The sequence below is a fragment of the Nyctibius grandis genome, chromosome 4 (genome assembly GCF_013368605.1).
Source record: "Nyctibius grandis isolate bNycGra1 chromosome 4, bNycGra1.pri, whole genome shotgun sequence".
Lineage (NCBI taxonomy): Eukaryota > Metazoa > Chordata > Aves > Nyctibiiformes > Nyctibiidae > Nyctibius > Nyctibius grandis.
In genome coordinates this window covers 22,391,962-22,415,280 of record NC_090661.1, presented here as the reverse complement: position 1 = coordinate 22,415,280, position 23,319 = coordinate 22,391,962, and the positions used below count along the sequence as shown (strand labels likewise).

The 23,319-nt window shown below is 39.2% G+C and overlaps 1 protein-coding gene across 15 annotated transcripts in view; it reads right to left on the bottom strand.

Annotated features, from left to right (window-relative positions):
• Window positions 1–2,261: 2,261 nt before the first annotated feature.
• Window positions 2,262–23,319, bottom strand: part of IFTAP (intraflagellar transport associated protein) — a 62,915-nt gene continuing 41,857 nt past the window's right edge. For 11 of the 15 annotated variants that reach the window (XM_068398470.1, XM_068398481.1, XM_068398472.1 and 8 more), the window contains 2 exons: window positions 9,604–9,734; window positions 6,770–7,892 (listed from right to left, as the gene is read on the bottom strand). In XM_068398470.1, coding sequence (XP_068254571.1) covers window positions 7,862–7,892; window positions 9,604–9,734 — 162 coding nt within the window. In that variant the 3' untranslated portion in view covers window positions 6,770–7,861. Of the gene's footprint in view, window positions 2,290–6,769; window positions 7,893–9,603; window positions 9,735–17,909; window positions 18,956–23,319 lie in introns of those variants that run through there. The other 4 variants (XM_068398483.1, XM_068398484.1, XM_068398482.1 and 1 more) reach the window with 4 other exon arrangements.

Genomic DNA, 23,319 nt, shown 5'->3' with positions numbered 1-23,319 from the left:
CACTCTATAGCCCATGAACTAAAACCCAATCTTTGTTTTCAGTAGCAACAGCAGCGTTGAACATGAGGGCAAACGCATGATTGCTAATGGAACTGAGGCTCTCAAAAGTAGAATAACGGCTTCTGGGGAAGAAGCAAACCCCCAGCGATCTCAATAAAGTAAACCAGATACACCTCATCCCAGAACTGCAAAAAATCCAATAGATAGAGTCACAAGCTGAGTAGTAAGGATTAGTAATAAATTTTCAATTCGGAAATATTATATGACTGGGAACAGAAAGATAATACCTTTATGTAAGGGCTAAAAATTAATGCACGCTACTGCTGGTCCACTACTCTGACCTCAATAAAGCACTAGAACAGACATTTGAAAAAAAGGAAAAAGGGGGGAAATGAGGTCTGCATTTTCTTTAATAGGAACTAATTTTCAAGATGATAGATTAATATGACTGGACAAAACATCTGTCATAGAATAGCATGGAAAATGTTGGAATATATTTTAAGCATTTTGCAGGAGCTCTCTTCTACTGCTGCAGATGCCCAGACCACCCAAAGCAAGCAGCTTCCACTGAGATGTAAAAAAGCACGAAAAGGAGGCGACCCAAAGACAATGCAACCGCAAATGGTGTTTGCTACAAAACAGATTGCCCAGTGATAGCAGGGTAGTAGAGAAGAATAAAGAGAAAGATAATCAAGATAGCAGAGCCATTCTCTCCACTAGCCATTTTCTAGCCTGTGTCCCTTTGTACGAGGACAAACTGGTTTTAATTGCAAGGCAGGTTGGGCAATTGCGTTGCCACGGTTCTGTCTGAACTACTCCTGTTTTATTCCATCCACACTTGCAGAAGTGAATGGGGAATCTCACCCTCCACCTCTAAAAGACCTTATATTACATCTGAAACCCACTTAATAAATCCTTTCTATGTACTTCATGAAAATAGGATTTTTAATTCAGTGTCTGTAGATAAGTTCACACTTCCGTGTGCTTTTCCCACGGAAGAGAAAATATATGATGTACTGTGGATTTTGTTGTTTGTTACCATCAAACCTTGAGCAAGTAAAATATTATCAGGGTAGGAGAGTAAAGGTACATCAGCTGTGAATTAGTGATGAGCATTAAATATCACAATCTCTGTAACTTTCTAGCCCTCAATCAGTACTCTACAGCATCTGCCTTTACTATCTATAGCTACTGTATTTCTCTTCAGTTATCTTTCCCTCACTGAAATACTTCTAGCTGCTCAGTGGAAATAAATCTAGACACCAAGGAGGCCTTGCTGAGCATCCTGGGGACTTAATGCCTCAACTACAAACATGACACTTGTACTGTCCTTTAAAAAAGACTGGCAGAAGATGCTGTAGAAGATCATTGTGCCATTAATAAAACGTGCCAAAAGCATAACTTTTTTATCCTAAGCAATAATAAAGGAACTAATAAATATTTGGGGTTTTAGCACTTGTTTGAGACTAGAGAACTAATATTTTATTATGTGTGAGGGGAGAAAACAAGCAAAAGCCATTAGGGATTTTTTTTAAGATGTGTGTGTGTTTCGGAATTGATCTTAATGTCCTTCTTTCTAAATTACAAATGTTTAGCTTAGCTATTTCTCTGCACTTCTCAGATGATAATTTTTACAAAAGGGATCATTTTCTTATGAATAGTGTTGGAATTTGTTTTTGTCAGTTCAAGCTCAGGTATAAAATAAAACCAGAAAGATGCAGTATCCTGGTTTCACTGGGATTTTGTTTCAGTTTGTGGCCAGCCATGGTGATCAGGGCCATTAGCAGCTAAATCCAGGGCAGCTGACCCAGGCTGGCCCACAGGTGTATTCTATATCATTAACAATCGAGTTCACTATAAAAGGCAGGGCTTGCTGGGGAGAGGTGGGGCTGTTTTTGCTCTCCTCTCTTCTGGTATCCCCCTCCCCCCTCCCCTCATTGCTGATAACTGGTATTGCTGGACAACCTGCTGCAACTCTGTAGCTAAGTGTACTTTTGTGTGTTTTGTGTTAGCATTTATATTGGTTTCTTTATTTTATTAAATCTGTTTAATTTTAACCCAGGAGTCTCCCTCTTTTTCCCAATTTCCTTCCTTGGTTGGGAAAGGGACATTGGGTGATAGAGAAACTGTTACTGTTTAGCCCCAGGTGCAGGCTAAATGAAGGCATGCAGGTAAACCAAATTGCTTAGGCATACAGGGTGGTGCAGTTCTTTGCCTTGTGACTGTAGGCAGCTGGGCCAAGGGCTCCTAATGAAACTCACCTGGATTGTTAATCACCAGCAGCGTGTCCTGTAAAGCAAAGAGTGCAGAAAATCACTCAAAGTAGTAGAATCCCAATGCACTATTGACAGAGGTGTTGGGCAAGTGGGGACTCTGCAGAGGCTGAATAGGGAGAAATGAAAGAAAAAAAACACTGGCTGAAGGAGGATGGGAGCTATCATTGCATTTCTGAGGCAGGAGAGATGGCAAGTTGGAAGGAGCTTCATCAGCCACACAGAGGTGCTGCTTTTAGGGTGGGCAATAAGATTGAAAGATTAGTAACGGTGTCACTCTGCCCTGGGGAGGCAGTGGTATGGGAGGCAGATCTTCTGGCTTGTGTGCAGGGATCGAAGTGGGATCTCTACTTTTCCAGCTGAATTGCTCAAGAATGACACATTTCAAGAAAATTCATTACCATGGCCACTTCTTATTATTCATTTATCTTGTTAAAAATCACTGACAGTAGAAATAATAATCATAACATATGGGTTATGTTACACACATGAAAAAGAATTGCATGGCATTTATGTTTCCTCCCTCAACACACTTTTGAAGGCCTCAGTCTTTGTTGTTGTACACAGGGAGAGGTAGGAACTACTGAGATACCAAATTCCTGACTAGCAGTTGTTGGAAAACTTCCATTCCAATTTTTTCCACTACCAATTAAGCTATGCCTCCTGTGAATCAATAAAGAACACATGGAATTGTAGGGCTCTTGATCTTCATCCTGGAAATGCACACTTAGAAAAGGACTTTAGGCAGTGAAAAAATCCCGCTTAATTTCCCTGCTATTGCTGTATCCATTACTTCAACACATTTTCACTGGTTTCAGCCAGCTTTAATTTACAGCAACCTTACCAGTATCATGATCCAAATACTTGTTTAATTCCTAGTATTTTTTTTTTGCTGGCCTGTGTGGGTATGCGTTGCTCACAAAAATCAACCTATACCAACCAGTTTGAAAGTACCGATCTCCCAAGTGTGAATCTAAGATGTTGGTTGAGTGTGCTTGCTTGGAGTACCTGCTCTCATGCTTTGCGATTTGTTTTTTTTTTTTATTTTACATTTGTGTCTGGTAGAATGGGGAGAAAGGAACAAAGACAGCACAGCATTGCTTGTTAGCTGAAAAAAACCTACATTTTCATTCTCGCACTGTAAGAAGGCACCTTGAGCCCTTACAACTTTGCTATTCCCCTAGGCCTCTCCCACTCAGAGAGTAAGGCAGCACTGTGGAAGGTAGTTTGGGGATACCTGCTGAGTGCATTGCTCCTGTCACTGAGATCTAGACTTGAATCCAAACTCTTAGAGCTAAGGACAACTGGAATAACCTGGCAGTGACTGATAACATGTCTAGGGCTAAGATGTTAACAAACAGAAGGAAAAAAACTCATTAATTTTGTGTTGGTGAAATGGAAATCAGCTGAGCCATGACAGAAGCCCAGAGAAAGGTTTGTCTGCCGGGGCACAGAGCTCGACAAAGGCAGAGGAAAAAACAGGGAAGACAGTGGCTTGGGAACTGAGCTGGTGGAGCTGCAACAGCACACCAAAAGCAGGACAAATATGAAAGACGATCACCCCAGAGACCTGATACTCAGCAGTCAGCGTTGTCTTTGTATTGTAAGTCCTCTCCTATTCAGTCTGCCTCTGAAGGGCCCTCCTGTCAGGCTGAACAGAGAAGAAAGCCACAGGTGCATGAACCCTTGGCTGCTCTGCTGCAGTGATCACCTGAAGGGTTCAGCCAAACCTCACCGGCTCCAAGTGGTTTTTGTGCTGAGAGCCGTCCACGGCCACTGAACCCAGAAACTCATCCTTACGTGTGCCCAAAACTTTCCTTGCTAAGTTCTTATGCAATGCCACTATTCCTTTGTAGACATTTAGGGAAGCTTATATTTAGACTAGAGATGTTTTTGAAAGTGACTAGCTTGTTTGAACGGTAAAGCTTTCTTTTGAGAGGGAGGAACGTTCAGGGTTCCTGATTTCTCTGTGTGCGTGATGGGTAGAGGTTTTTATTATCCTAAGTGATCCTCTAAGGCAGGTGTATTTCGTTCTATGGAATGAAACTAATTAGTCATATCTTTTTCCAATAGCAAATACATTATTTCTGCAAAACTTACACTGTATCAGTGCTTACGATGCATGCAAATTATACAAAAGTGGTAAAAAGGAAAAAAGTATTTTTCCTGTACCTTACTCTCTATTTTAATAGAAAACACACTCAGTGCTACCATGTACAAGTATAATATTCCTTGGGTAAAGCAGCACTCTACTGCATCTACCTGTTTATTGCTCAGTAAATGAACATTGGCTGTTCAACAGTCATTCAGCAGTGGTGCAACATTGCCACCATGTGTTCGCGTTAAGAATTGGGTTTATGGTGTCAATACAGTTACCCTCCTTTTCATTTTGCTTTAGAGAAGTAAGAAAAAATTAAGGGTAACTAAGTAATTTCTCCCCAAAAAAATTTTTTTTATTTTGGACTTGGGTACTGGGAAACAGTGCCAAGAGCATTTTGGAATTCTTACGTGATGCTCAGCAAACCTCGCATTGATCTTCTAATCCCGTTTCCCAAACTGAATGACATTTGCTCTCACCCCTTTAATATTTCTTGTCAAAGAGAAAAAAAAACTTTTTAGTGAGTGACCTTTCTTCTCTCCCTTTGTCAGCTTTCCCTTAAACCCTGCCCATCATCCATTAGTCTCTTAAGAGAGTCAGTCAGCTAGCAGAACAGTTGGGAGTCTCTTATTGGACTGTTGTTCTTGGGGGGCACAACTTGAGTAAGTAATTAATGACCCCAGGCCTAAGTGGAAAATTCATGAACTGAAATAGATTAGGTTTTTGGTTTTTTTTCTAAAAATTCTGTCTGTCTTTAATATTTTGGCTAAAACTGTCAAGCAGCATCTTTCCTAGAGTAACTCAATGGAAATCACATTCCAGTTACAGTGGGAATGGTTAGCCATACATGATTGCCTTCATGCATTTTCATGTGACATTTTCAATCATCTTTGACACACTCTTTCGTCCTTCAGAGGGGTTAGGTCTTGCCTAGCTGTGATGCTGATCTCAGTACTAAAAGAGTTCCCAAATGATCTATCTTTGCCTTTCAACAAGATGAGAATGTATTTTTTTTTCTCTTGATGAAGAAGACTAAACATTAAAAATAGAACCTTAATGCAATCAAAACACAGTAGTGTGAATGCATATTATGTTTTTGCTATTTTTCATTTGGGAGAACTAAAAAAGTACATAAAAGTACTAAAAAGTACATTATTTTGTGTAATCCCTACTGATGCGAAGGTTGAGGGCTACATTGGACCATTCATGCCACAGATGCAAAAAGCAAATATGTGTTTGTACCAGCGGTGTGGAAAACAAATAACATTTGCTTTCTCAGATACATTTACTGACTGCACTCAGTCAATTAAGCCTGATCATCCAGTCAAGGTCACTGAAGCTACAGTCCCCAGTTGGTCCAAAAGACTGGCAGCAACCAGTGGGGACCAGGGAGGGGCAGGTACTGAGTTAGCTCTTTCACCATATTGGCTCCCTCAGTGAGCCACAAGCAGATTTGGAACCTATTCTTGAGAAAGTCAATCTTTACTGAATTAAGTGATGCCAACTGCACCTCTCTACCTAATGCTAGGCAATATTATGCAGCCATTCTGGTTACTGGCTTTGCCATTCTGGTCAATGCTAAATATTTTTACTGGTACACAAGCCTACAGAGCGCGTCTGACAGTGCTCCTTGCATACTGATGTTTTCCAGCCCAATTCTGTCAACATTCAAAATGTTAGTTATTAAGTTTAAGATTTCTAATTAAATTAAATCTCTGAAAAATATAGAATGCACTAGCTCAGAACATACCACACCTGTGGTACAGCACTCACAGCCATGACTCTGCACCTCTGAAATTCATTTCTAACACAGATTTGCCTTTATGCTGCTGCAAGAAAGCTTCCTCTCCCATCTCGAATCTTTCCCTAACCATAGTTACTAGCTTCCTTTTATAAACAAACCCCTCACCAGTTGGCTCTTCTCTAAGACATCACAAAGAACAGAGAGCATGCAATGACAGTATTGTTCCTCACTTTTACAGGTTTTTATTTGTCATTGTTTATGGCCTTGGGATATTAGAAAAATGTGTGATAATGTTTTATCTGAGTTTAGACAGCTATGAGTGAATTCATAAGAGAGATTCTCTGGTGGTGGACTCTTTCCTTTATTATTCAGCTCTTGGATATTTGATTCTACAACTCACCAGGAAAGACCCAGCAGACCTCAGTATGAAAAGCATTGTGTAAGGCAAATAAACTCTCAACAGGCAAGATCCATCAGGGAAAGTAAAGCGACCCCGTTGTACTAGTTTAGCAAGACAAGAAAATGTACATTATGAACAGAGACAAATCAAGAAGATTCTTAATATTATTTTCTTTCAACAATATCATGTAACAACATTAACGATACAAGAACATGCATTATTTGTAAAAAAAAAATATAGAATGTGTTGTTTCTTGTTATATTTATAACATTTGAATTAATAGTGTCATTTAGAAATCCTATTCTCAGTGAACACAACAAAAGTAATTGTTTTTGGCTAAAAGCTTGAGGCAAAAATTGGTTAAAGAAGCAGCTAGTGCAGCGGCTACTGTAGATGCTACTACAAATTTGCTATTGACAATTCATAGCTGCACAACAGTTTGAGGATTATCCATCAGTACACGACAAACAGAAAACCACTTCCACTCCTCATTTCAGTCTAGGACCAGCAGAAAACAGATCTGAAGCCTGAATATTCCCAAAGTAGGGGCTGTCTTAGGGTTTGGGGGTCTGGTTCAGTCCCCAGTGTACAGGCTCTGAAGTTTAGCTCAGATTTCTTCAAATTTTTGACAACAGGAGACATTTCAGACTCTTCACTGAAATTGGCTTTTTGTTTACTCCATTTAGCCTCTCTTCTATATATAAGGCCCTAATAGCTTTTGTCACATGCTCTGCAATGAACAGATAATTGTGTCAACCCTGTAAGCGCAGGACTCACTAAGTGAGCAATATCCATTTTCAACAGGGCAAAAATATCAGTGTAGGCCCACTTAATTGTTCCATGATACAATTTAGCACTGCAATAGCATGTATTAAATTAATTAAACGGCTTTCCTTCCCGTCAAAGGTATAATCAAGGCAATTTGCTTCCAAACATAATCAAGAAACTATGCAAGGAAAGCTTAGCAATATGAGCTATTTTTTCATGTGGAACGTTAATTGATTTTCTATCATTTTTCCCTCCTGGGATTCAAATGAAGCTTTAGAAAAGTTGTTGTTCTTTTATGTGTAATTGGTCCACTTGAACTTTTAGAGGTTACCTGAAACTAGGCCAGCAAAGTACTTTTTTTCTCCCCTTCTTCTGAGAGATTGTATCAACCATTATTAAAAAAAAAGACCCAGAGGTCACAGAAAACTCCAGAGTGCTTAAAACAATTAACATTTAAAACAGAGAAACTTCACTGTGAGGTAGCAATCAGTTTCCTCTCCTACTGAATACATCAGCAAACATCTTTCTGAATGTTCATAAGATGGGGGTGGTTTGAAGAAACAGAGATTTTTGTTTCCTCAGTGCTTGGCACCAGAAGTAAAATTCCACCTGGAAAAGAAAGGTTAGGGAAGGTGAACTGAAAAGCAAAATTGAACACTCAGTTAAACCAACAAGTGGTAATCAGTCTAGGTGTTGGTATTCTCCCCTAGCCATTCCTTTGGGGATGACAGGGTGAAGCAGGGTTACATGGAGGCATGTTTGGAACAGAAAATAAACAAAAATTAAATTCTCCTCCAGGGAGCCTCTTGGTAAGCTGCAGCTCCCTGGAAGTGTCCCAGAAAACTGGCAGCATTATACAAGATCCCAACTACAAGGGACGGCAGTGAGAATCCATGTGTTTGCTATGTTGATTCTGATAGAGCTACAGTGGGATGGGAGTATCAAGACGAATTTATAGTGACCAAAAGACAGACTATCTTGAAGTTGATTGAACTGAGTTTTGTTCCAAATTAGTTCAACTACTTCCCTGATTTGGGTAATACAATTGCTTCATAAAAATACAGGCTTAACTCAATACACATCTATTCAAACTGACAAGTGACCAACCAGTGGGTTTCAATGGCCTCTTCAGCTCTCAGTAAGGAGAAGATTCCCTTTTCCTGTTGAAAAATGTAGCAATGTCATACCCTGTTCTCTGTATTACATTATATTATATGGATTGCAGTATAGTGTGGCAGTTAAGACCAAGAAAAGCAAGAAAGAAAAACAGTAAAAGAAGCATGCCCTGCAAATATAAATTTGACAGTGGTTTTGGATTCTGGAAAAAAATTAACTTAATGTATTCCAAAATAAGATCAAATGTGATGTCATTTACTCAGGCAAAGAGATCAAGGCTGAGCCATGAAGTCATGAGCCACAGATCTACATGCAGACACAGGTTTTCTCAAAGCCCTAATGTGGTTCTGATCCAACATTCCACTTCAAAAGTCTCACCTCTAAATTCAGCTGCTTTTTTAAGAGCAGGGGAAAAAAGCCATCTCTCTTATCTTAGTGTGCAATTGTAATGCAACCAGACTGTTCAGAAAGGCAGAATATTTAAATAATACATCATTTCTCATTTTCACAAAGGCTGGCAGTGATGCTTCATATATGGGTTACCAGCCTATGACAAATCAAGAGTTTGTAGAGATGCTCTGGAACAGTCAGACTGAACCTGCATCACTGAACTGAACCATCCTTTTTTCCATTATCAGAATTGGAATCCCAAGACAATAACAATCTTAACAAGAAGAATTCTTCAGACTTCAGCCATTCATTCTCACATACCTTAGTCTTAGAGGGAAAATATTAATCAAATCGATCTCCTGGCTGATGCAGTATTTTGTTCCTATAGCATATTCGCCAATATTTTTTTCAGATTTCTTTTAATTGACCTTAGCAAATCAGCTCCACCAACTTCCCTTGTGGTACTTGAAGAGTCTAGTATACCTGAATTTCAGCAACCTGTTTTTCCTAAATTTAGCATTACTTAATTTTATTTCATTCTTAATTTCATCATTTCTATTCGGAGCACTCCAAGTTATGTTTTTTCAGTATCCTCTTTGAAGGATGACTTTGATCTGTTGGTTCTGGGGCAGTGAGTGAAAAGTATCAAAAGAATATACATTTCAAAAATGAAATTTTGGGAACTATAGGATTACAAGCATGACCAGAAAAACACTCATTTGAACATCTGTGATCAGAGCCTAATCCTGTCAATTAGTAAATGCTCTCAGTTGCAAGCACCTTGTAAAACACACCCTGTAATGAATAATATTACCCTTGGAATAGTAGCCAATTGAATTCGGATAGCTTGTTTGCCAGCACGTTCATACAGGTGGGTCTGGTGTTGGGGTGGGGAAGGGTGTTATTCAGCCATCTCTTTTGACAACCAAGATTCTCATACAAATACTGCGAAAGAAACAAAAGCAAAACACCAAACATCACACTCAGAGCACACACAATATTTGGCTGCTCCACCAACCTCTCTTCCCACTAGCTCTCTTCTTCCTGCTCTCAGCAGAAAAATATCCACTGGGCCATTATTTTTTGTACAGTTTACTTCATTAATGTTCATGAAAGGCAAATAAATCTGTGGAATTCAACAAGTTTTTCACAACTCGAAACAAAGAGCCTTAAATGGATCACAATTTTGTTGTGGGAAATGCTATTCAGCTAGTGAGAGCTGTCAGTATTTTTGACAGTCTGGATTTTGAAGTATGTTAGGTAACAGAATCCTTCGTGGGGAGAGGAGCGGAAGTGTAAGCAGCTGACTTAAACAAAGGCAATTTGGAATTAATTTTTCATTTGGTAAACAGTCTGACCATTATTTGTATTTTCCTGATTGTTTGTTTTTGAAAGCTTTGCAAATGCTAAGCTTGTGCATGACATGCTAATGATGCTTTGATGTTTCCTGGTCCAGACACCAGCCTTCCATCCTTTTTACTTTAAAATTTTATGCAGCAGGAAAGTAGCTCATTAGATTAATGTAATGTCTTGTCAAGTTTAGGAAAGCTAGTTGCAAATCTGACGTAAAGACAAAAACAAAAATAAGGAAAAGAGTATGAAAAAATGCATTTCAACATTTCTCTCTCAAAGAACAAATGTGCAATCTGCAGCAAAACTAAATGGCAGAGTCAACACTTCCAAGAAATTGGTAGAATTTGTCCTCTAGCTAAGTTATTCTGAGGAGCATAAGGAACATAAAAAATGACACTTGCCTCTTTCTAAAAATTATCCACATCATATTGCATGCTACAAGGTTTTATACATATGGACACAACAGCAGATGGAATCAAGAAAACTTATTAAACCTAAGGCTTACTTGCTCCAAGTATACACATGCACTCCAGAAAGTGCCACCAGAGTCCTCAACCACAACAGCCCCAAAAATCAAACTCTGTTGTAACATATAATAGAATGAGGCTAAAGCCTTAATTTATTGTGTTAGCACTGCCACAAAATACACTGAAAAATCCCACAAAATTTTAGATCTCATTTTAGTGGCTCAAGAGGTAACTGTGTTGTAAATCCAGATGAATTACAAAATGATTACACTAATTTTTCAGTTGGGCATTCAAAGAATTGTATCAAGTCAACAGAATATTTTAGTATGGTTCACTCTCTAGAAAAATATCATTTTGCATTTAATTCTACTATCTTTAGAGTCCTTTTATAGAATACCTTTATCTTCCTATAGAGTGCAGTTATTCCAATTGTTATGTTCCAAAGGTTCTTTTTATAAAGGCACATCCCTGACCGCTTTGTTTTTCGTAGTCCAGATGGGTACTAAGTTGTTGCTTGAGAAATGTTTGGTGAGAGATTTTTAAAGTAGAGTATCTACTTCCCTAAAGTTTGGGAATATTCAGATCAAAGAGGGCTTTGAATATATAGAGAGCTTCTATAACGTGCAATTCAGTGTGAAGTTAGATTTAGGGATTTTGTTCAGATCTGTCTTTGCTTATTATTTTGAAATGTTTATGCAGATAGATGTACTGAACAAGACACCACAGAGTACATAAAATTATAGACTCTTAATCAGGGGAAATTTATTATCTGTCCTTTTTGGAAATACTGTAAATGAGACAAATATTTCAGCATTTTCATAAGGCATTAAAATTGATTTCCATTTTAAATGTAGGGCACAGGAATTGCAAACAAAGCAGCCTGTCTATAAAAATGACAGCGCCTTTTAACACTTGCTTTTCTTCTTGCAAACTTGTCATAAACAAGCACTAAAACTATCTCCATTCTAGCTTGGTAGCATTTCACAGCTCACACACCTGCAACGTTGGCTTACAGTACCTTGCCAGCACAACACAACGTGTCACCTCCAACAGCCAGCAATCACAAACTTACCAAACTCCTCAACTTTTGAGATGTTCTACAACTTAACACCATTTCAGGGAAAACTGTCTGTCTTGTTTTCCCAAGGGATGGGCAGACATTCAGCACCTGGTAGAACTGCATGCATCTAACAGCGGCAAAGGTAGCCGCCTTTCAGTGAGAGGGCGCATCCCTCCAAGAGGAGCCCAGGACACATGTGTCTCCTCACACCCACCTGTGCTAACTGACACCTCGCCACAAGAAAGCAAACTGTGGTGGGAATGCCCTTCGCGATCACAAGCGCTCAGCTCTGTGGTGCAGGGAGCTCGCCTCCTGAGGCCAGCGAGAACCTTTACCACGAGTTTTCTCACTTTACTGGGTGGTTTGAACATGCTGAGGCTGAACTGCAGCCTGTGAAGGAGGGTACTAAGCCGACTGTTCAGCATGGCTCCAGTAAGTGAACAGAGTCTGATGAATCTCTGCCCTGGCCCTTGTCAGTCATCACTTTTCCATTGCATGTCTTCAGGAGTATCACATTCACAACAGCTGTAACACAAATCTCTGCTGAACAGAGGTGAATAGCCACACTCAGCTAAATTATTCAGCAGGTTGCAGTGTGTGTGGAGCCTCAGAATCACAGAATCACAGAATCAACCAGGTTGGAAGAGACCTTAGGGATCATCAAGTCCAACCGTTGCCCTGACACCACCCTGTCAACTAGACCATGGCACTAAGTGCCATGTCCAGGCTTTTCTTAAACACATCCAGAGATGCTGACTCCACCACCTCCCTGGGCAGCCCATTCCAATGTCTAATAACCCTTTCTGAAAAGAAATTCTTCCTAATGTCCAACCTGAACCTCCCCTGGAGAAGCTTGAGGCTGTGTCCTCTTGTCCTATCGCTAGTTGCCTGGGAGAAGAGGCCAACTCCCACTTCACTACAACCTCCCTTCAGGTAGTTGTAGACTGCAATAAGGTCACCTCTGAGCCTCCTCTTCTCCAGGCTAAACAACCCCAGCTCCCTCAGCCGTTCCTCGTAGGTCAGACCCTCCAGTATTCAAGGGTCTGAATATTTCAGTATTCAAGGGGTGGCTTCACCAGTGCCGAGTACAGAGGGACAATCACTTCCCTACACCGGCTGGCTACACTATTCCTAATAGAGGCCGGGATGCCATTGGCCTTCTTGGCCACCTGGGCACACTGCTGGCTCATGTTTAGCTGGCTGTCGATCAGCACCCCCAGGTCTCTTTCCACCGGGCCGCTTTCTAACCACTCTTCCCCCAGCCTGTAGCACTGCATGGGGTTGTTGTGGCCGAAGTGTAAGACCCGGCACTTGGTCTTGTTGAACCTCATGCCGTTGGTCTCAGCCCATCTATTTAACCTGTCCAGATCCCTCTGTAGGGCCTTCCTACCCTCCAGCAGATCGACACTCCCACCCAGCTTGGTGTCATCTGCAAATTTACTGAGGGTGCACTCAATCCCTATGTCTAGATCATCTATAAAGATATTGAAAAGCACCGGCCCCAGAACTGAGCCCTGGGGAACACCGCTAGTGACCGGCCGCCAGTTGGACTTTGCCCCATTCACCACCACTCTCTGGGCTCGGCCATCCAGCCAGTTTTTAACCCATCGAAGAGTCCACCCATCCAAGCCCCGGCCAGCCAGTTTGTCTAGGAGGATGCTGTGGGAGACAGTGTCGAATGCCTTACTGAAGTCTAGATAGACTACATCCACAGCCCTGCCCTCTTCTACTAAGCGGGTCACTTGGTCATAGAAGGAGACCAGGTTGGTCAAGCAGGACCTGCCTTTCATGAATCCATGTTGGCTGGCCCCGATGCTCCAACTGTCCTGCATGTGCCGTGTAATGGCACTCAGGATGATCTGTTCCATCACCTTGCCCTGGCACCAAGGTCAGGCTGACAGGCCTATAGTTCCCTGGATCATCCTTCCGGCCCTTCTTGTAGATGGGCGTTACGTTTGCTAATTTCCAGTCAGCTGGAACTTCTCCAGTTAACCAGGACTGCCGGTAGATAATAAGAGAGTGGTTTGGCAAGTTCATTTGCCAGTTCCTTCATTACTCTGGGGTGAATCCCGTCTGGGCCCATAGCCTTGTGGGTGTCCAACTGGCACAGCATGTCACTAACCGTCTCCTCCTGGATTACGGGGGGTTCACACAGCCCCCCGTCCCTAACTTCAGGCTCTGGGGGCCGAGTCTCCTCCTCCTGAGGACAACTGGTCTTGACATTAAAGACCGAGGCAAAGAAGGCATTGAGCACCTCTGCCATTTCCTCATCCCCTGACACTACACTACCCTCCTCATTCAGCAAGTGGTGGAGGCTCTCCATGACCCTCCTTTTGCTGTTGATGTATTTGTAGAAACTTTTTTTGTTGTCTTTGACTGTAGCAGCCAAATCAAGCTCTAATTGAGCTTTGGCCCTTCTAATCTTCTCCTCGGTACAAGACTGCTGTTTCAGCTTCTTTGGTCAGCATAACTGAATTGTCTTGCAGTCTCTTTGCAGGGCTGTTAGAATTCATGTAGCTAGGACCAAGCTACTGCTTAAGACTCCCAAGTAAAACTGAAGGTATAGTACAACAGGATACAAATTAGCCTGCTATCCAAGCAGACACTTTGATACCAAGTGGCTGTTTAGCCACACCATGATGTACATGAAGTTGCTGAGTAACCAGGAATTTGGTCCTATTTTATTTCTGCACTTAGTGTTCATCACTGAGAAAGTCTGCCTTTATAAGAAAGTGTATGTTTTTACAAAGGATGTCAGATCTTTTTAAAACAATTCCAAGATAAAGCAAAGCCCATTTCCAATCCTTGCCAAGATGCAGAGGGAAAAAAAAACTTTAAAGAAGGTGGGAATCTTTAGTAGTTATGTATGTAATCAAGTTTCATGATTTGAACAGGACTTGAAAATGTATGGTATTTTTGTTAAAGCAAAAAGCAACATTCTCAGCACATACCACTACAGAAACTCCATAATGACCTGTGTAAAATTAGTAACAGAACAGTTAAAGATATGTTTTTTACATTTCATTTGCATTGGCTCTGCATTTAAGTATTTACCCATAATGATAATGGGTCATATACATAGCTTTATATTCAGTAAAGTCAAATCAGGAATTGAATTGGCTCCGTATTCTTTCAGCTAAGACTGTAAATGCCAGGGTCCTGTCTGCTCTGTATGAATATAAATGGCCTCAGTGGAGTTCTGCCAGTTTATAGCAGCAGAAAATCAAGGCCAGAGGATCAAAGGCTCTTTTCCATAAAAGCAGAGTTTTGTTTCCCTGCTATCTTCTTCAAAAGGTTCTGAATTATCTGATGAATACTCACATACTAAAATTATTTTCTTTCAGTGGCACTGTGTGTATACAAGTGTATATAATGATACCTTTGTGCATTAATAGAAATATATTTAGAAGCATAGTAATGTCTAAGACAGATTTGTCTATATCTCTTTTCACTTCTTCAATTTTTATCTTATTCTTTCACAACCATTATCTCAGCAAATAATTACTCTTCCTTTTACACCCACTAGGAGTAACTCTAAGCATTAATAATATCCAAGCTTGCACCACAGCCAGTCAAGGAAACAACCCTCAGACTCCTGCCTCAGTAGAAAGACTACTACACTTCCCATAAAACTCAAGGAGTTCCTCCCTGTAACTCAGGATCCATCAAGACTGTGGAAAGAAACAGTCGTTATCTTTCTGGTAACATCCAAGCAAGCAACAAGTTTAATACAGATAAGCTCACTGACTGATATGGATGCATATCTCTATTGCACTTTAGACATCAATGAAGTCATGAATACAAAGGGACTAGAGAGACGCATCACACACTCTTCACTTCCAATGGGTTCACCCAACATCAGAGATTTTGCAGTTCAAAATCCTTGTCAGTGTAGCAGGGAGAAGATGCTATTCCCTACTGCAGCAGCCCCTAAGTCGACTCCAAGTAGCACTTGACGTTTCCTGTTCCATGCATGAGTTTTGCCTTTAATTCTTTTGGAAAACAGCAAAAGTGTTTAGAAAAGACCATAAATAGAAAAGAAGAATGTCCCTCACCAACCCCTGCTGAAAATATTAAATATTAAAGAGAATACAAGCTACAAGAGGAAAATATATGTATTATACAGACTCCAAACCACCTTGCAAACACTGAAACAATTCCAGGTGACTAACTTCATGTACATGTATAAAATTTAACATGCACATAAAGTATGTTCTTAAAAATGACAACTTGGTAATGGAGAAGAGGAAAATATGCCTCCTCTGTGAAGGATAATCAAATGAAAGGTACAAGCCAAAAACAACCACAGAAGCAGGACAATGAAATGTAATGTTTAGAAAATGTAGCCTACATTGCCTGATTTCCACTGTGATATTCATCTCTGTTAACAAAAAGCAAAAATGTAACTCATGAGCGGTGTAAATGTAAGTGAATTATCCCCATTTCTCCGTGTAAGATGGATGTCACTAAAGAGTTCCAATTATGTTGGGTATTCTGCAGCAAAGTGTTTCTTTATGTCAAACAGAACAATACAATGACTATACTGAATGACACTTATGGAGCATAATAGGTACTCTGAACATTTGGTAAGAGAATCATCTGCCTATGAGAGAAGGAACAGAATGGCTGGATGTATCCCTAATGTACAGGGAAAAATTGATAATGAAATTAATAGAAAATGCACTTAGAGATTCCAGAGCTGATTTGGCCTGAAGATCATTATGAACCCCTGGACAAGTTTTCTCATTGACTCTACTGGCAATAGAATTCCAACAGGACTGATCTATAGTTTGTGTCTCATACCTTTCTAAAAAAACACACCAAAAATGCCGAATTCATCATTCCACAAACCCGCAAAAGTCCACATTTATGGTTGATTCTTTGTCTGCAGGATAGCAAACTCTGTACACAGAGGTCTCTTAGACTGATGGTTCCTTACTTTATCTTTGCGATACATATGTATGTTAATGAGGTTGTCCCCCTTATTTTTCTGTTGAGGCTTTTAAAGGCTGACCTTGCTATTTTTGGATAGCAGTTCTCAATTTCTTCCTCCCAGATATGCTCGTGGAGTTCTTCCAGAACTTACTTCTTATCCCTCCCATTTATACACATTATCTGTGTCTTCCAGAAGAAGACGAATTAATAAATAGATCTGCTCAGGAATTTTTAGCTGAAAGTTTCACTGGAAAATTCAAGTTGGATCTGAAGCACTTAATTCAAAATATCCTGGATTCAACAAAACACTTCATTGAATTCAAATAAAAAAAAAAAAAAAAAGGTGTTTCCCAAACAACAGCAGGATCTGCTATTCAGCCAACTGCATCAAAAACTGTTTTAACTAAGGCACAGGCATCCTTTTAAGTGTAGATGTTAAAAAATAAATTTTTCATTACCTTCTACCAGCAAGGTCCTATACAGACCAGTTTTTCTATACAACATACTTGTAGTTTTATATCACTCTCCTTAAACATCTTGTCTGAGACCACTTTCTGGTTTTTGTTAATCTTACTCTTAAATTATATCCCCCAAATCAAGGTAAATACCATTCCTCAAAACAAATGCTATTCAGATTTCAGTGGTGCGTGATTATGGTCTACAAAATTACTGATACAGAAAATTTCCTTCGGAGCACCTTTGCTTTTATAAACTGCTGACAATGGAGAAGCCAACCAGCCACAGGGATTTCATCCAGAGCCTTTAAACAACTTGTGGTTTGGTCTCTAGTCTGTCTGCTCAGGCACTCTTCCCATATTCATCATGTTAATCACCCACTTCAGAAATAATGGAGATAGGCCAAAGACAAAATGTTGATCAATAAACTCCAGCTAATGCAGTTATACCACAAAAAGACAAACAATACAATTCAGTGTTGTGCTGTTAAACCAAGCCTCAATCACAAAGCTTCTACAGTAAGCTGAAAAAAAAATGAATTCTAAACACCTCATAGCAAGAGTACATACTACCTTGTGTCAGAGATGCACAATCTTCTCTCCCACCCATACTACCTGACCTTTACTCCAACTCCAGAGTTTGCTGTATTTCAGTGATGCTGAGTGTAAGCCATAAGCTGGTATTTGCAATCATCTCCTGTAAAAAAATGTAAAATCTGACAGCCTTCCAATGCCAATTCCTGTAATGGATGAGATCACTATTTTTTCCTCTGTGCGGAAGGCTTTTTGGAGCAGTTCATGTTTTAATTGTTAGGAGTTACACCACATCAATTTTGATCAACTCAAAAAGTTTATTGGAAACAGGAATATTTATTTCTCTGCAGAACTGAAGTAACACAAAAGACAGAGGAAAAACCCCAACATTCCCATATTTATGCACTCATACATTTGTCTGTATATATAACTCTATATATATAACTCTGTATATAGTCTTATAATGATAGGGAAAGAGTTTATAGATTGATTTGTCAGCTGCAAAAAGCTTTTATTTGCATTACTGAAGAACTAGGTAAAAGACAGTTTTAGGACTAGCTTTGCACTAGTCAGGAACTGAGTCAGTACCAAATATAAGCCAGAGCAGCCATAGTGCTATTCTGAATTCCACCAGCTTATTTTGGTCCTATGGAGCAATTACTCCAGCATACCTAGCCTGAGCCTGAGCTAATACAATACCCCGCTCAAGGATTTTTCTGCAAAAGCAAATTTATGGCTGTCATTTGAGACATCCTTCTAACTGCCTTGTACCACCTGGAAAACAACAAAGTAGCTGAGCACTGAGGCCTAAAAATATTAAAGGTCACTGATCTATACAAAAAGCCTGTTGGGTTTAGGGACAAATATAGACCTCCTTAGTCAACCTGAATGCCTAAGCAAATCAGTGTACAGACATATAAAAAGGATGGAAATACTTCCTCCCTGGCTGAAGGGCTACTATACAAGCAACTCTGGGCAGGCACCATCTTCCTGTTCTGTGTTTTCATTAAGACTAGGAGGAGGTACAGCGAAAGGCAACCTCAGGCTCCAAGGTGCCTTGGTAGTACAAACGAAAAAAATCTTGATGATGTCATTTACTGTCCACACAGATAAAAACACTAAATAAGGGTACAATGAAGAGCTAGATTTACCCCCTAAAAGTGTTATTTCAACAGCACTGCACAGAATGCCTTTGACTCAGTCTTCAGCTCATGCTGACTTGACATCTGTCCCCCTTTTCTTCTCTTCAGACAATTCTGTAATGGCCTTCAGCTCAGCTTCAGAGAACTTAGGGGTCAGTGCCACATTGTCATAATCAAATTCTTCATCAAGTGAGAATGGTTGAACATCATCCCCTAGCAGCTGTAATGATAAAAAAACAGATAAATAATATCGCTGCAAGTGATGATAAGGAAGCTCAAAATATAAACTTCTAATTAATATTTAATTCAACTATTTTTTTCTGACTCTAGCACTCTCAGCTGATTAAGTTCCTTTAAAGTAAAAGAATAAATTCAATTATTCAATTTGATCTAATTTAAGCCATTTAATATGCCCCATTTGTACTGTACTGTATCTGAATGAATATTATTAGCTAATTTTGCTCAAGGCAAGGAATCTAAAAATCTCCTTTGCACACATCTATGACATTCCTGCCACTTATAGCAGCAGGGCTGTGAGGATATGGACAAGTTATGTAAACCTAGGTTAAATTTAAAAGACAGATTCCATATCCTTAAAATTTGGGCTAGTATCACATAAAGCTTCAGTATACATGCATCTGATACTAATATAACATGCTTCCCAGAACATAGTTTCAGCAAAGGAAATGCCTGGAATGAGTAAAATGACACATAATCAATTTTCAGTCTCTAATAATTTCTTTTCACCATCTCAGATATATGCAATTGGCCAGTTTGTATTTCTTGCATGATGAACATAGAGTCTTACTGCATTTGCCAATATTTGCTTTGTTGACATAGTGTATAGCATTTCTGTATTGCTTCTCATTGAAATATCTTAGAATAAATGCTCTGTCTATAAAATAAAACAATGAAAACAAATAACTATGGGATGCTGCATGCTGGTAAGGAACTGCAGGGGGCCATGACACAAAAGGTTTATGGTAAGCAGTTACATAAAATTAATTCAAGAGCTACACAGGACACACACCCTCACTGCCCAAACTGTACAGTAATGCTCCCTATCCTTTGAGAAGTCAATATAAAATGTCTAGAAATTTCAGCCGTGACAGACAGCACAACTCCTCAAGGGCTCTGTGTTTCAAAGGTTTAAGTACTTCAGTACTAAATCAGCAAAACATTTAAACACATGCTTATTTTTTCAAACTTCTGATGAATCCTCAATGAAGCCAATGACTACTGACGTATTTGAAGTTAAGAATACACTTATTTGTTTTGCTGAAAGGAAGAACATTCAGCGTCTTATGGTCACTGGTCAGTTTAGAAGGCACAGTAACCAACACAGTTTCTGTTAACATTTTGTAAAAAGCTGTATTGACACAGTTAATGCCATCTAATAAGTCAGAGAAGTGGTAGCTGGATTCCTCTCTGGTGGCCAGGCACCTGGCAGACATGGCAGCGAGTATCTTGCAAGTATCTACATCCTTTTTTAATAAACTGTACTATTGCCTGATTGATTGGGAAATATTTTTTCTAGTTTTATATAATTTTATTAATCATCTCTACTGCTTAATGTTCTAGGGACCTGGCTTACATTGGCTTCAATAGATGCTGGAGCATATAAATCATCCTAGATGCAGACCTGTAGACCATGGGCATTTACAAATGAGAAAAACAAACTTTGTAGATAGAGTTGGTCTAGAAAATTGTATTCATTCTGCATGCAAAGATTATCTTGCTTATGTCCATAGACTATACGAGGTAAACCATTATTCACTTTTATAAATAGCACAGGTTTACATGAGACAAAGCCTGCACACAAGCTCTCTTTCCCATTAAGGCTAAGGTCAACTCCTTGACCTCCTCCCCATATTCATGTCCACAGACAAAGCCTCCTAAAATTCCATTACCAGTAAGGGTACTGGTAACTGGGTAACAACTGGTACCAGCAACTGGGGTTCATTACTATGTGTCTTTCCTTTGCAGAAATACAAAACACTCTTCTAAAATATGCTGCAAGGTGCAAATATTTTTCAGTTAGTTTGGTTGTAATAATATTTGTTACCACATCTATATGTCACTAAGCTAAGAAGAGTTTAAATTACAGTAAGCCTTCATAGCAATTCTACAAAAACAAATCTATTCTTCCTCTGCCAACTCCTCCACAGTTATGGAAAGTATATACATATATTCACTATGCCCTTGTGTTGACCTTCATGTCATTCTAGGAACATTTTATGCATGTGCAGAGAAATACTGGAGAAACTTTTGTTTAAAAAGCAACCCAAAAATGCTAACTGAAATTAGATGCCAAAGTAGAACATACCCAACTTCACTGTTAACATTTTTTCTGTTACCCACTCATTGAAGATTTGAGAAGTTTACTCACATTGCATATTTATCAGTATGCTTCATCTCTCAAACGAGTACTCAAAGCACTAGGGATTCTTTTTTTGCTTTTTCTCCCAAGAAGCCATTCACTTCAATCTTCCACACAGACAAGCAACCTAAAATTTTTATACTGCAAACTGCAATCTTGATCTGTTTCAGAAGGAAGACATTTTGCAATAGAACACCGAATCCTCTGAGCTGATCAAGTTATTATCTTGCTATTTTCGCCTAAGGAGCTGAGAGAAATATGTGAATTTCAGGTGTCTAATTTAACATCTAATTGAAATATTTTTGAGAGCTCTCTGGGAATAGAATTTTGCTCTATTAGAAAACTGCCAGTTTGCTTAAGATTGCTCCTGTGATTTACTCTCTGAAGAAAAAATCATTTTCATTTACAGTTCTTGCATGTCCAAATTAAAGGGGAAAAGAATGTAATGTTCATATTAATAACTGAAGTATTTTGCTAGAGGCTGTTTTACAAAGTAATGTTGTAAATAAAATACCTTAAAGTTGAGACTTTCAAAAGTCTATTAATAATTGGCAACTCAGTTCTTTTTATTAATCTGTATCGAGTTACAGTTAACTGAACAGCTTGTCTCTGTCCTTCTAAAACCTTTATTTCTGTGTAATTATGGCACTCTATGATTCACTTGTTCAAATTATGTAAAGGATGCACATACACTCACCAATTATTTCATTGTATACTCAAGGGAAAACTTACTAGTTCAATAACAATAGGTAAAAAAGGGGTGGGGAAGGCATGTATGCTATTATGTCATATAAGCTTAATATATAGTGGGGTACTTGGAAGAAAAAAAAACTTTGTCCTCATCTTGGAGCACTGGATTGGGAGTCAATAAATCTTAACCAATTTTCCACTTCTGCTTCATCATTGTGGACAAGTCTTTGTATCTTTACTGGCCTCTGAGAAGATGTAACTCTTCCATCTTCTTGCACTTAGCCAATCCTGTCTTTTAAGTTCCTCCTTGTTCTTGATGCATTTATGCATAGAACTTAGAAAGAAACCTCAGTTGAGGCCTTAAACCAAAGGAACTCAATGGAAGCTGTATTTTAGGTTATAGATGCTGCCATTCCACAGATAAAGATAAAATGATAGGCATGGTAAATACTTTTTTGAATGCTCAAACCAAAGACAAACAATGGATACTAAAAGCGTAGAATTCATCTTTCCTAATCCCAGTCATATAAAAATTAGGCTTCTACATTAAGGTATTCAATTAGCCAAAAAAGACCTGAGAGTCAGCCTGTGGATGAAGATATATTACAACTTAGGACAAATGCCTACAGCAAGTGAGATTAATTACTTTCTGGAGGTGTTTGTTTACTTCCCCCTCTTGATGACAGAAGGACTAAATTAGCCTAAATTTAAAGCTGAAGTTAGGTGAGATGAACCTCACTCTGAATGCATGTTTAGAGTGAGTGGATGGAAAATATGCATTCAACTACACTCATATGTATGCAGGGTGGGAAATAAGAACAAATAAAGACCCTAAGAATCAGACATTAAGACATACTGTTAATTACAAAAACTATGATGTCTTTTATGAAAAAAAGTATTCAGTAGAAATAAAGGAGAGAATAAATATCCGGGTAGGGAAGGTAAATGTTCTATGATAACATACTTTAACCATGGAGTGAATGCTGTTTCAACTTGCAGTGCCCTGTGGGAGGTATGTATGCTGCACTGTCAATACTGAAATCCAGGAATATATTTATGTCTAAAACCCAGGAAGAAAGATGAAGCAACATTGGTGGACAACACAAATAATTTGCTGTGTCTTTCACTAAGCCTCCTCCCAACAGCTTTTGACAGAAAAATAGTTTCAGGAACACAAGTTGTTCTTTAACAATTAGCCAAGTTACACACTGGGTCTTAGCAGAGCTGCTTTTTTTTAAACTTTCTCTAGCAATACATTCAGAGATACACACCTTCCCCTGAAGTCCTTCACAAATATGTCCATAGTATAGACATTTGACATCCTACGTTGCACTATTAAGCTTATTAATTTTTCATAGAGAATGGTTTTCCATTCTCTACGAAAACCAACTAGGCAGCCGTATTTTGTTGCCCTTCCCTAACAGATTTGTTTTGATGGACAGAGAACAGTCTCATTTCAAAGCAGGGATGTCTCCAAGAGGGCAGACCTTGGCCTGTTTAGGAGCCTGGTCGAT